The sequence below is a fragment of the Pyxicephalus adspersus genome, chromosome 10 (assembly GCF_032062135.1).
Source record: "Pyxicephalus adspersus chromosome 10, UCB_Pads_2.0, whole genome shotgun sequence".
Taxonomy (NCBI): domain Eukaryota; kingdom Metazoa; phylum Chordata; class Amphibia; order Anura; family Pyxicephalidae; genus Pyxicephalus; species Pyxicephalus adspersus.
The window spans coordinates 26,248,610-26,260,941 of NC_092867.1; the positions used below are offsets into that span (position 1 = coordinate 26,248,610).

Consider the following 12,332-nt stretch of genomic DNA (forward strand, 5'->3'; position numbering starts at 1 on the left):
GATATTCTTCAGTCTAGTAGCTGGTGGTGGTTTCATTGTCTTGCAAGGTTGTTCAAAGACTAACACAATAAGTACAATCTTCTCCAGCTGGGGAATCTTCCTTGTAGTGCAAGGCCAATGTAGGAGTAATATAAGCTTTCCATTGGAATGTGTAAGATTTGAGCATTGTCTTTCACTTGATCACTGGACATTACAACTCAGTAGTTTTTCCAGACCATACTCTGATCATTTTTCTCAGGGCCCTTATGTTTTAAACTTGACCAGTTTATACCTTCCTATAGGAACTACTGAGATTATCTGAAGATATACAGTTAGGTCCATAAATATTTGAACAGAGACAACTTTTTTTCTAATTTTGGTTCTGTACATTACCACAATTAATTTTATATGAAACAATTCAGATGCAGTTGAACTGCAGACTTTCAGCTTTAATTCAGTGGGTTGAACAAAAAAAATTGCATAAAAATGTGAGGAACTAAAACCTTTTTATAACACAATCACCTCTTCAGAGATTTCCAAACCAGAATCAGAAGATGTTAAAAGTCCCATGCAGCTGGTTTGCATGAAGTTTGTGTTATATATTCCGGCTTCATGCTGCTTTTGATAGGGCCCATTTAAACTATTTGTTGCTGTAGCACAATTTATGCCAGTTGCCATGCTGCACTGTTTCCCATTTTGAATGGCAACCCCTGGAAATCTTGATCCCACAAAATACACCTATTTGGCATTATTGGACAGGGTCCTCTTCTTGTGTCATTGTTGGGCTTCATTAGGCAGGGTTCTCTTCTCATTCCCGTGTTGTTGATGGGCGTTATTAGGTTGGTTTTTCTTCTCCCTCCTGTGTCAATGTTGGGCATTATTGAACTGGGTCCTCTTCCCCCACTTGTCATTGTTGGACATTATTTGGCAGGGTCCTCTTCATCTTCCTGTGTCATCGTTGGGCATCTTTAAATAGGATCCTCTTCGCATTCCTGTTTTATCGTTGGGCATTATTGGGCAGGGTCCTGTTTTATTGTTGGGCATTATTGGGCAGGGTCCTGTTTTATTGTTGGGCATTATTGGGCAGGGTCCTGTTTTGGGCAGGGTCCTGTTTTATTGTTGGGCATTATTGGGCAGGGTCCTGTTTTATTGTTGGGCATTATTGGGCAGGGTCCTGTTTTATTGTTGGGCAATATTGGGCAGGGTCCTGTTTTATTGTTGGGCTTTTTTTTGGCAGGGTCCTGCTTTATTGTTGGACATTATTGGGCAGGGTCCTGCTTTATTGTTGGACATTATTGGGCAGGGTCCTGCTTTATTGTTGGGCAATATTGGGCAGGGTCCTGCTTTATTGTTGGGCAATATTGGGCAGGGTCCTGTTTTATTGTTGGGCATTTTTGGGCAGGGTCCTCTTCCCCCACTTGTGTCATTGTTTTGCAGTATTGGGCAGCGTCCTATTTTATTGTTGGGCATTATTGGGCTGGTTCCCCTTCTCATTCCTGTTTCATTGTTGGGGATTATTAAACAGGGTCCTGTTTTATCATTGGGCATTATTGGGCTGGTTCCTGTATTATTGTTGGGCATTATTGAACAGGGTCCTTTTTCTCATTCCTGTGTCAACGTTGGCCATTAATAATCAGGTTCTTCTTCCCCCTACTATGTCTTGTTGGGCATTATTGGGTCAGTTTTTCTTCCCCCTCCTGTGTCATTGTTGGGCATTATTGGGCTGGTTCTTCTCCCCCCTGTGTCAATATACTTGGTTTGTCTTGTCTTACAAGCTTATTTATTGTATAGGTAAATAATATATTCTAAAACCACAATCACAGCATACAGCAGCCTGTATAAAGCCATGATCAGTAGTACAATGTTGGTAGTATTAGTAATGATAGTATTAGCAGAGCTTTTTGTGTGATGTGCAGCTTGCAGCAGTCCCTATGTGGAGAAGTGAGCATGCGCAGTGCAGCCCAAGGTATGAGCATGTCTTGCTAACAGAGAGGCTTGTCTTTGCAATGCCATGTTTGTGTATGTGTACCATCCACCGGACAGGATTCCGTCAGCCTGCTCTCCCCTCTCTGTAATCTGATGTTTTCTTGTTTCTGTTTCAGCCTTCAGGATAATTCCTTCGGCAGCACAGCTGTAACAGAGTAAGTGCAATCTTTAAAATACACCGATAGCATTACTATAAACAATGTATCCAGTGTGTGTCTACAATCCTGCTTCTAGTGCCCTCCCTGCTGCAATGTACACTTTATTCTTCTATATTCTGGAATAAATCCCCCTTTTTACTCCATATATTATCATTTATAATTCTAATGCATTCTTTCTGATTCTCCAGCTTGGAAACAACAAAACAGTACACTGTGATCACAGTCTTAAATATTTTATTGCATATTCTAGATGTAATGATGTGCAGTGTAACATGGAGCACAGGAGCCCTCGGTTATTCAATTCAATCTTGCCCCATGTATATCATTTAAAACAGGAGACCCAGGTTCGATTTATGGGTTTGTAGCAGGGGAAACGTGCTTTAAATAATGCACAGGAACAAAACTTTAATGGAGCAGTCATTTTTGTTTCTTCCCTCCACCCACACATACTGGATGTAGAGAGGACATTAAACATAAAAATGACAGGTAGGGGTTTTGTACATCTCAGTATAATGGAAGCACATAGTCTTTCCTTGCAAACCTTCTGCATCTTATATTCATTGGCTTGGGTTGCTGCTATGCACCTGAAATTTACCTTTATTGCTTTATAAAAAAAAAAAAAAATTACAAATTTTCATGATGTAAATTGTTTCCACTGCTTTGCATATGATTATTTGAGCCAATTAAATGACATGTAAATGGAAATTAAGCAGACAACAGCCATTTTTTGTCTAGGAAAATCATTGTTTGTGCGATCAAAGCATTCTATAGCATCCTCCAGAACAAAAGATTTTTTTAAGCAATCCAATTTGAAGATCTTCTGTGCATAATAATACCTGCATTGTATATGAATAGTTTTGATAATCCGTTAAAATCAGGTAGATCTTCGCAATGCTTGTAAATTGTATTGACCAGGTTTTTTTTTGTTACTTGGATTTGTTTACTGTGTACCCCAAAATATGCAAAAACAAGTGGATATGTTGTAATGGGAAGCTGTACTGAGTGATTGTTGGCTACCATTGCTGGCTACCTTTATGGTGATGCTGCTTGCTTTGCTCTCACAGTGAGCCCCTATCTTTAATAATGATTCACTGAACTGGATCAAATAGTAGCTTAGGGCCCCCGCTTCCTTTTGATTTTGTTATTCCTTGCGAATGCCTTAAGCTTGAGACTGCCATGAAAGTAGCATTTTTAGAAGGTGGTCAGCAATTACTTATTTTTTTACCTAATAATGACTTATTTTTTTAGTAGAATTTTTGCTGGATTTTATTGGTTGGGTCCAAAGACCGGATGTTAAGCAGACTAGAGCATACAAGGTGTTCTACATACAAATCTATTTTGAGCAATATTGGATACTACACACCATGGAATGCTTGGTGGATCTCTAGAAAATGTCCAAACCTCCCACAACGCAAATATGGCATTCCACCCAAAGCTGACATGCATAGTGTAACGTAGATGTTTTGCTAAATCATCCCCTGGTGTATCCCCCAGGCATGCCCTTGAGAAGTTCTCCATGATGGCATTCCTGACTTTGTAGCTGTTGCTGCGCTATTTTGTGCCTCTAAACTTTATTACTTATGGGGTTGGTGCTGGGGGTGGATCAGTTCTATTACTATCACTATGAGTGGGCATGCAGTTCCTAAAGACATATGCAGGAACTCGGAAACATGTGTAAGAAAGTATGAATGTCATTTAGTTAGTTAGTTTTAGAGCATTTGGTTGGCATTTTGCTATTGCTAGTTTTTAGTACAGGATTTTTGGTTCAGAATGAGGTTAGATTAAAGATTTTACTTTGATACATTATTAATACAACATAAAAAACTGTAAAACAAGTCATATGATTGTGCAAAATGTAAAAATGTTTAGTTTTATTGTGATAGGGCTATTATATACATCACTTGTTTGCAGCTTGCCCCCAGAAATCTTATTTCCTGGTTAAATTATTGGTCACTACTTTTTTTTTAGAACTTTGCACAGTGCCGATAATATAATTTTAAGTGTTAATCCTCGTACTGACGTCAGGTGATTGTTGATGGAACACTTTTTTTTGCGATTGTTTCCAGCTACAGGAGAATGAATGAGCACTGTACACACAGGATGAGCAGGACCCCCACTGTGATCTAGCTACTCCATAGGTGTGCACAGCCGTTGTTCACCCATAAGCGACGTTGGGGGATTGTTGTACACGTCCGCTTTTTCCCGAGATGAGCACAACCATTTTATGATAAAAATCTGATATGTGTACATAGCTTTAATACAAAGCTTTTGGAATTTTCATAAGTGGAGGGTTAAGTGAGAAGGGGTAAAAGTCATAGAGATCGTGATTACTTTAATTGTTGTTTTTGATGATGGAACCAGGCGAAAAACAACAACAAAAATTCTGTAGCTAGATTTTACCAAAGCAATTTGTAACCACTGAGGGTTCACGTTTCATTACTTGAATAAACTGGAGCTCTTGGTTCTGTGCACTCTTCCCGCCCTTTGTACTGCCTAAATATTATTATTATTATTATTAATAAACAGGATTTATATAGCACCAACATATTACGCAGCACTGTACATTAAATAGGGGTTGCAAAGACACAGAAGGAGGAGAGGGCCCTGCCCCGAAGAGCTTACAATCTGGAAGGTGTGGGAAGTAACACACAATAGGAGGGGGAGATGCCTCCTATAAATAGTGCTTCCTTTTTTGTAATTATTTTTTTTATGAACAAGCGCCTTAATGTTCCCTATATAAAATGTTTTGCTTCTGCATACATCTGTGTTTATTAAATATGGTGCTTTGGTAACACATGGGAAAGAAAAGTTTTGTCCAATTTTATGCTATATTGACAACCCTTTCCATTTTTTTAAGGCAACACAGTGGTACATCTAAATGGCTCCTAAGGGGTAGGGTTAACTCTTATATAGGATATCTCTGCCAATTACCCACACAACGGTGTCAAACCTTGCAATTAGAATCAGCATTTAGATGTAGAATGGACCAAATTCTCATCATTGTGACCCAAACTTCACATCATCAGTGTGTGTTTGCATTCCATTATAGAGATTAATAAAAAAGGTGTAGCCAGTGTAGTTTGCAGAAAACTTGTACTCACGGCAGTGGGAGAAGCTGGTCTTATGACCAACAAAACATGTTTTGTTTCCGTAACAGTGGGGGTTTGTTTTTACATATAAAGCATAAATGTCCACCTTAATAATGGCTACATAATATCTTCTCCATATCCATTTGGTTGTTAGTTTAAAATATAATATAACTTAATACTAAATATTTTTTTAATGCATCTCCCCTTATGCTTACAATTCTCTATGCCTAATAATAGTCAGACACATATGGCGAAAAGTTGAAAAAATAGAATTCTTCTTATGCACTTTTTATGTTTTTATGTCTGGTATGATGTAGAGGAGGCAATGATATCAGAAACAACATTTGTCAGGATCTCAGGTCCTGTATATTAGTTATCAGTGTCAGTTGCATGTACAGTAGAACTATAATTGACTATAATTACTGATTTGAATAAAGTAATAGTTTTCTCATTTTAGGCTGAACCCCTGTATGTCTGTAAGTCTGGAGGAGTACTTTAATTATTATATTGTGTTTCATAGAAGGTAATGGGACACATCAATATTTTCTACCTGCTAAAAAGCTGAAGCAGTTGTGATGATGACCTTTCAAGTAATCCGTCGTCTCTCGGCTTCCTGCCAATCTCAGCTTGTTTGCCTCCTAAGCTTTAAAATAGTTGCTGTCAGCATCCCACACTTCTGGCCTCTATTATCACTCATGCATCTCTATTCCAAGGAGTCTTGATATACTAGTTTTTCTTAATTGGCCGACTTGGGCGTCTATGATGCACTGACTGTATGGGATAAACAAAACAAAAATATTAAATAGAGTACAGATTCCCATTTTGTCACATCTTAGTACTTTCTAAATATAATAATGATTACATATCATTACTCTTTAAACCTGTACTGTAAAAAATTTAAAAAAGTAAAATGCACATTAAAATGACTTGCCTCAGGATCAACATACTGAACCCCTTTCTTGTACTACTGGTTACTACAAGTTTGTACAGTCCTGCTGCACGTGTTCGACTTTATTTTTGTTTTAGGTTTGTTCATCCGCAGAGAGGTTTATTGCTTATAATGACCAGTCTGGATTCAGCTTTTAATAATTGGTAAATGGTTACTTGAGTCGCTATAAGCAGTAAATCCTCTTCTCCTTTAATATTCCCCTCTATATAGTTTATAACAAGACCTCCCCACCTTAATACAGGAAAAAAAAAGTGGGAAGGGTAGAAATGATAAAGTGCACTCATTTTCTAGGAAGAATGAGGTATGTTAATGGTTGACATTAACAACGTTAAAAGGAATATTAATGTATAACTGAAATATGTAATGGGTTTAACATGGGTATAACACAGAACATTAGACAGACTCACAACTGATTGGGTTTGTTCTGATATGGACACCCTTTCAATACTAGAATTGCTTGTGAGCAACGTTTGTGTCCTAATAGGCCCTTTAGGGGTTTTCTGGTGTAAATTGTCAGTCCGGAACAAGAGGAAATTTCATTAAGCAGTGCCTATTGCCATTTATGTTCTATATAAACAAAGAAGTGGTTCTGCTTCCTTGGCTGCTCAACCCTAAGGCACCTTCTTCTTTATTTGATGAGGGAATGATATGGTTCAATCACCAAAATGGATCAAAATCTTTAACATTGAAATCCCTTGCTGTGTAATAGTTGTAGGGATTTCCTTGCTGTAATAGTTGTAAATCCCAATCAGAGTTGTAAATCCCAATCAATAAGCTACATAACAATTATGCAAACAACTCATTTAAAGCAAACTTGAATTGCCGGTGTGTAAATTCAACCCAAGTTGGACTCTCCATACTCGCCTGAAGTTGCAGGACCATCCATCGATGCATCTACCAAGCACTCCACAAACCAATGGCCCCAAGATCATGTGGAGCAAAAACTGCTGCACAGAGCCAGTAAATATAAGCATTTTTAATTCATATTGAATTTTCATATTGTGTTTACACATGCGTTAAGCTAGTATCATCCATTCTAACTGTGGCAAAGTAAACAATAATTAAAACCTGGAAGAAGAGATTATTCAGTGTAGTAGAAATTAAAAATGTATTTACTCGAATGACACATGACAAGTATTAAACCAAGCTATAACCCAAGAATAACACATCTAAGTTTTTGACCATCACTTTTTAAAGCTAAAAGGTCTGCCCAGAACACAATTGGCCTGATTTATCAAAGTTCTCCAAGGCTGGAGAAGATAGACTTTCATCAGTGGTAATCTAGCAAACCTGGAATTGATCTGGACGGGATTCAAAAATATTTGCTAGCAAATAGCAAATGACTTTGAGAAAATCCATTCCAGGTCCTAATAAAAGCCATGTAGACACCACTGAAGTAAATTTTGAGAAAATGGATATCATGCCAATTCAGCTTAATGTAGAAAGGAATAGCTCTAAGCTCAGTCTGTGACTGGCAAGTGATCCAACCAATCCCGGTGAAAGGGAATGATGCCATTGTATAAAATGTAATTACATCAACCTGTCTACCACATTGATGTCACTAAATGCTAAATACATTTCTTGCAGGTACCCAGATCATCAATTAAATTGTTACTCAAAAATTTCAGTTTTAGTGAAAAATATAAATCCTTGCTGTCTGGCATATTTCTGGCTTCCTCCTTCTGTAATATCACATGTAACAGAGTTCACAGACAGTTTCTATAGCAACTAGAGTCAGAATTCCAACTGTAAATCTGCAGCAGACAAATATACATTGCACTCTTTCCTTACCCCTAGGAATCTAGTGCACATTCTGTACTATATATTCATGTTTCTGCTCATTCCCACCCTTCACCACTCAACTTTTATTTGGGTTCTTCCACCCTGTAGTTACCCTTCCCTAATTTTTTATTAATAAAGATGTGCATGTTTGCTACAACAGGTTTCAATTGCTACAGTTTGTAACTTTGTAGACCATGACAACTACGTAAATCCATGGCTTTCATTATTCAGGTTTCTTCAGACCAAAATCTATGAACTTACTCGAGATCTCCTATGTCATTTGTCACATACTCTGTCATCTGCTTACTTTATTGTTACCATTTGATGACATGCTCCCCTTTTCTTCCTACTGCTTTAGTGATGAGTTGGAACTTCGTCTGGGGCTGGATTGCTTTGACCCCTTGATAAAATTCACCCTTACTGCCTGTTATAGTTGCTACTGGGACAAATGCTGAATTTGACGTAAAGAGTCAAAACTTTGGGGAGATTACCTCTCATATTCTGCCATGTATGTTGGGACAAAAACAAAATCTGAGTTCATTGTTTATAGGCCTGACAACCCTAATAAATATGATGACTTCCCATGTCCCTGAACAACAAGATGTTCTTGAGGAACTATAGTCACTATGTAGTCACAATGTTGTGCGTGATGTCTAAATTTACTAGTGCATCTTCATAATAAAAAACAGATATACATTAACAAGATGTATTTTGGGCTTGGCCATATTGTACCTGTGCAGTTTTACAAGCCAGTTCCATGGATATCTCAATCTAGTTAAACCGTAGAGTGGCTTTCAAATATAAATTAAGGGATGAACTAGCAGGTTTGAACTAGAAAGAAAGCTTGGCCCTCATGATTCAACAGACGTTTTTGGTGCTCTTCTACCACAGCTTTTATATTTTCTATAAAAAGACTGTAATTGACCTGAAAAAAATTAGTTTGTATAGCTGATTACTGGTAGGTAGAAAAAAGCAGGGTATTGTAAAACTTTTTTTAGTTGGCCATTAAAAGGCCTGATTTTTTTTTTTTGATTCTACTTACCTAATCTCTTGGCTGACACAATAGAGAAACATTTTCTATTGCTGCTACAATTGGATACTGAAGATCAATGTCTGATTGTTAAAATGTTACTTGTTGTTATTCTTATTAGCCAGTATTTATATAATGACAACATATTATGAAGCACTTTACAAAGTCCATAGTCATGTCACCTCAACGGGGCTCACAATATAATGTCCCTACCATAGTCATGTCATTAACAAAGTCTAAGGAAAGTTTTAAGGGATTTCCGATAAACCTAACTGCATGTTTTTGGAATGTGGGAGGAAACCAGAGTACCTGGAGGAAACCCACGCAGACACAGGGGGAACATACAAACTCCTTGCAGATTGCATCCTGGTGTCCCGAACCTGTGACCTAGTGTTGCAAAGGCCAGAGTACCTTTGAGCCAACGATGCTGCTTAATATTCTGGCTTTATTCCTCAACAAAGATATATGCAGGGCAATGTAGTCATGTTGAGGTTTTTTTTACCATTTTCAATTCTCGGTACCCAATAACAAGCTCTCCAAGGCTGGAGAGGATACACTTTCATCAGTGAATGCTAAGTGATCCAGCAAATTTGGAATGGATTTCCCCAAAGTCATTTGCTATTAGCAAGTTTTTTCAATCCTGGATCAGATCCATTCCAGGTTTACTGGATCACCCAGCTTCACTGATGAAAGTGCATCATTTCCAGCCTTTGAGAGCTTTAATAAATCAGGTCCATTCTCTTAAAATGTATCTACTCCAGCGGTGGCTACATGGCTTTTATCAGGACAGATATTTCTGGTGGCGATAACAATGGACTGTACATGTAAGTTTGTTGCATTAACTACTTTCAATGTGAAAGTGTAATGTTGCAAAGAATACCTGGGAGAAGAGCACAAACCAGCACCTCCATATAACAGGCAGTGCCTGATCAAAAATTCTATAAAACAGGAACATTTAATTAAAAGCAGATTTAACAACATGTAACTACTGAAATGACATTGCCATGTAAATGCTTATGAGATTTTTATGATTGGGTTTATATATGGAAACATATTGTACCAAGTTGTGCTACACTGACTTAGTGGTGTATCCTTGAAGTTATCATACCAAATACAGCAGAATCTTGTATTGCAGTACGAAACAAAAAATTATGACACACATTGCCTTGTAGATGAAGAGGGTTGAGACGTGTGATGACCGGCACTGTGACAGGAACTGAGATAAGGATAAGGAACAATTGGTAGAATCCAAATGATAAAGCGACAAACAAAATCTTTGAAAGCAAAAAAAACAAGTTGTCCAGACTAAAGCTGGTTCCATCAGGTTCATTTCAAGTAGAACATTATATTTACTGCACTTATTTGTGAATTTCAAGAATATTACATCTGTACTGTGAACGCTGCTTAAAAAAGCATGTAAAGGTCAAAACATGGGGGGTCAGTGGGGGGACCCATTCTGCTAATATTTTTCCTTAACATTAACTTACTGTGACTTGTACTGCACAGAGAGGACATCTTTGTTTTGCAATGACAGAGCTCAGCTCCGATGACTGGTGATCTGATGACTGATTTTACTTATACATACTGGTAGGGAGATTTTAGCACTGCATATACTCAGGTTCAGTTTCCTCTCCATCAAGGAGATTAGTAAGTGGCACAGAAATTAGGTCACCAAACATAGTGAGACTAGCCATTGGAGGTAGCAGTGGCAAAGGTGATTTCATACTTCAGATACATGTCCGCACACTGCTATTTCTCATAGACTTTCTAATCATTTGGGATGTTTATTTTAAGATTGTGTGTCTTTAATTATTATTTTTTTAAGTTCAGGTCCAATCTAAGCAATCAAAAAAGAGAAAATAGTGGATGCAGAATTCTACTAACATATTACCAATCCCTTGAGGAACAAGAAACAGCTTGTCCTGTTTTAGCATTTTAGGCTAAATTTACCTGGCATGTCTACAGAATGGCGTGCTGACGGCAGTTTCACCCCCTAAACCCTTGCCATACCTAGCAGAAAGCACTTGCCCACTGATGGAGAGCTCTTGTTGCTAGGTATGGCAGGTGTTAAGAGGGCAGATCTATCCATTCCATAGATGCCGCATGCCAATTCAGCTTAATGTAGAAAGGAATAGCTCTAAGCTCAGTCTGTGACTGGCAAGTGATCCAACCAATCCCGGTGAAAGGGAATGATGCCATTGTATAAAATGTAATTACATCAACCTGTCTACCACATTGATGTCACTAAATGCTAAATACATTTCTTGCAGGTACCCAGATCATCAATTAAATTGTTACTCAAAAATTTCAGTTTTAGTGAAAAATATAAATCCTTGCTGTCTGGCATATTTCTGGCTTCCTCCTTCTGTAATATCACATGTAACAGAGTTCACAGACAGTTTCTATAGCAACTAGAGTCAGAATTCCAACTGTAAATCTGCAGCAGACAAATATACATTGCACTCTTTCCTTACCCCTAGGAATCTAGTGCACATTGTGTACTATATTTTCATGTTTCTGCCTCTATTATCATAATACTGAGTACAAAAACCAGATAAACGGGCTCCAACTATCACACTTTGTTTTAGTATTGCGGTTTTAGGCTGCATTACTGATGTAGGTTATGCTTAGAATCTCATTTTAAAATATTTAAAGCATAAACATTATATTAAAATGCCATCTGTTATCCTATTCCCCTTTATTTCCGGCCCTTTGGGTAATGCCCTCTTGGACATCTGTCGCCTAACAATGTTCACATTGGAGGATTTCCTTCTATTGCTGTACCGCTGTCAGCTCCATATTTTAGACTTTTCCTCCATTTCAGTCCTAAGGACAATGGTCACCGGGACGAGTGGAGGGCCGAATCTCCTTTATAGGGACACATGAAATCTGATGCATGATCCAAAGCCTTTCCATTCTCTCCAAAACTAAACAAAAAAGTTGGGTTTACATTTTGTAATTTGCTGATAATTCTGTATTTGTAAGTTTCTATTCTGTTTTTTATTATAGGAACGAATGTGAATCCCCTTCTTTACATGAGGACCAAACTGTCTGTTCCAAGCTCAGGTGAGATACTATATATTCATTTTCAATAATTTTTGTTTTTGTGGTGTCCAAATGCACTCTTTTACATTATTTGCTGCATATTACATAAAGTACATACTGTCCAGTATTCCAGATGATAAAATAGTTTTTATATGTTGAATAAGCAGTGCGCAACACTGACCCATTTCACTGCTCATGTGAACAACCTACACACATTTTATGGATTACTGTAATTCCTCTACAACCATGTTGACCAGAAGGTCCATTGGATCAAAGATAAAAAGTTTCTGATCCCTGTTAGAACAATTGTATCG

General features: G+C 37.7%; 1 protein-coding gene across 2 annotated transcripts in view; it reads left to right on the forward strand.

Moving 5' to 3' along the window:
- The first annotated feature begins 1,969 nt into the window (after nucleotides 1-1,969).
- The window catches only part of FAM13C (family with sequence similarity 13 member C), a 64,240-nt gene continuing 53,877 nt past the window's right edge, over nucleotides 1,970-12,332 (forward strand). For both annotated transcript variants that reach the window (XM_072423244.1, XM_072423243.1), the window contains exons 1-2: nucleotides 1,970-2,120; nucleotides 11,983-12,039. In XM_072423244.1, coding sequence (XP_072279345.1) covers nucleotides 2,059-2,120; nucleotides 11,983-12,039 — 119 coding nt within the window. In that variant the 5' untranslated portion in view covers nucleotides 1,970-2,058. The remainder of the gene's footprint in view (nucleotides 2,121-11,982; nucleotides 12,040-12,332) is intronic.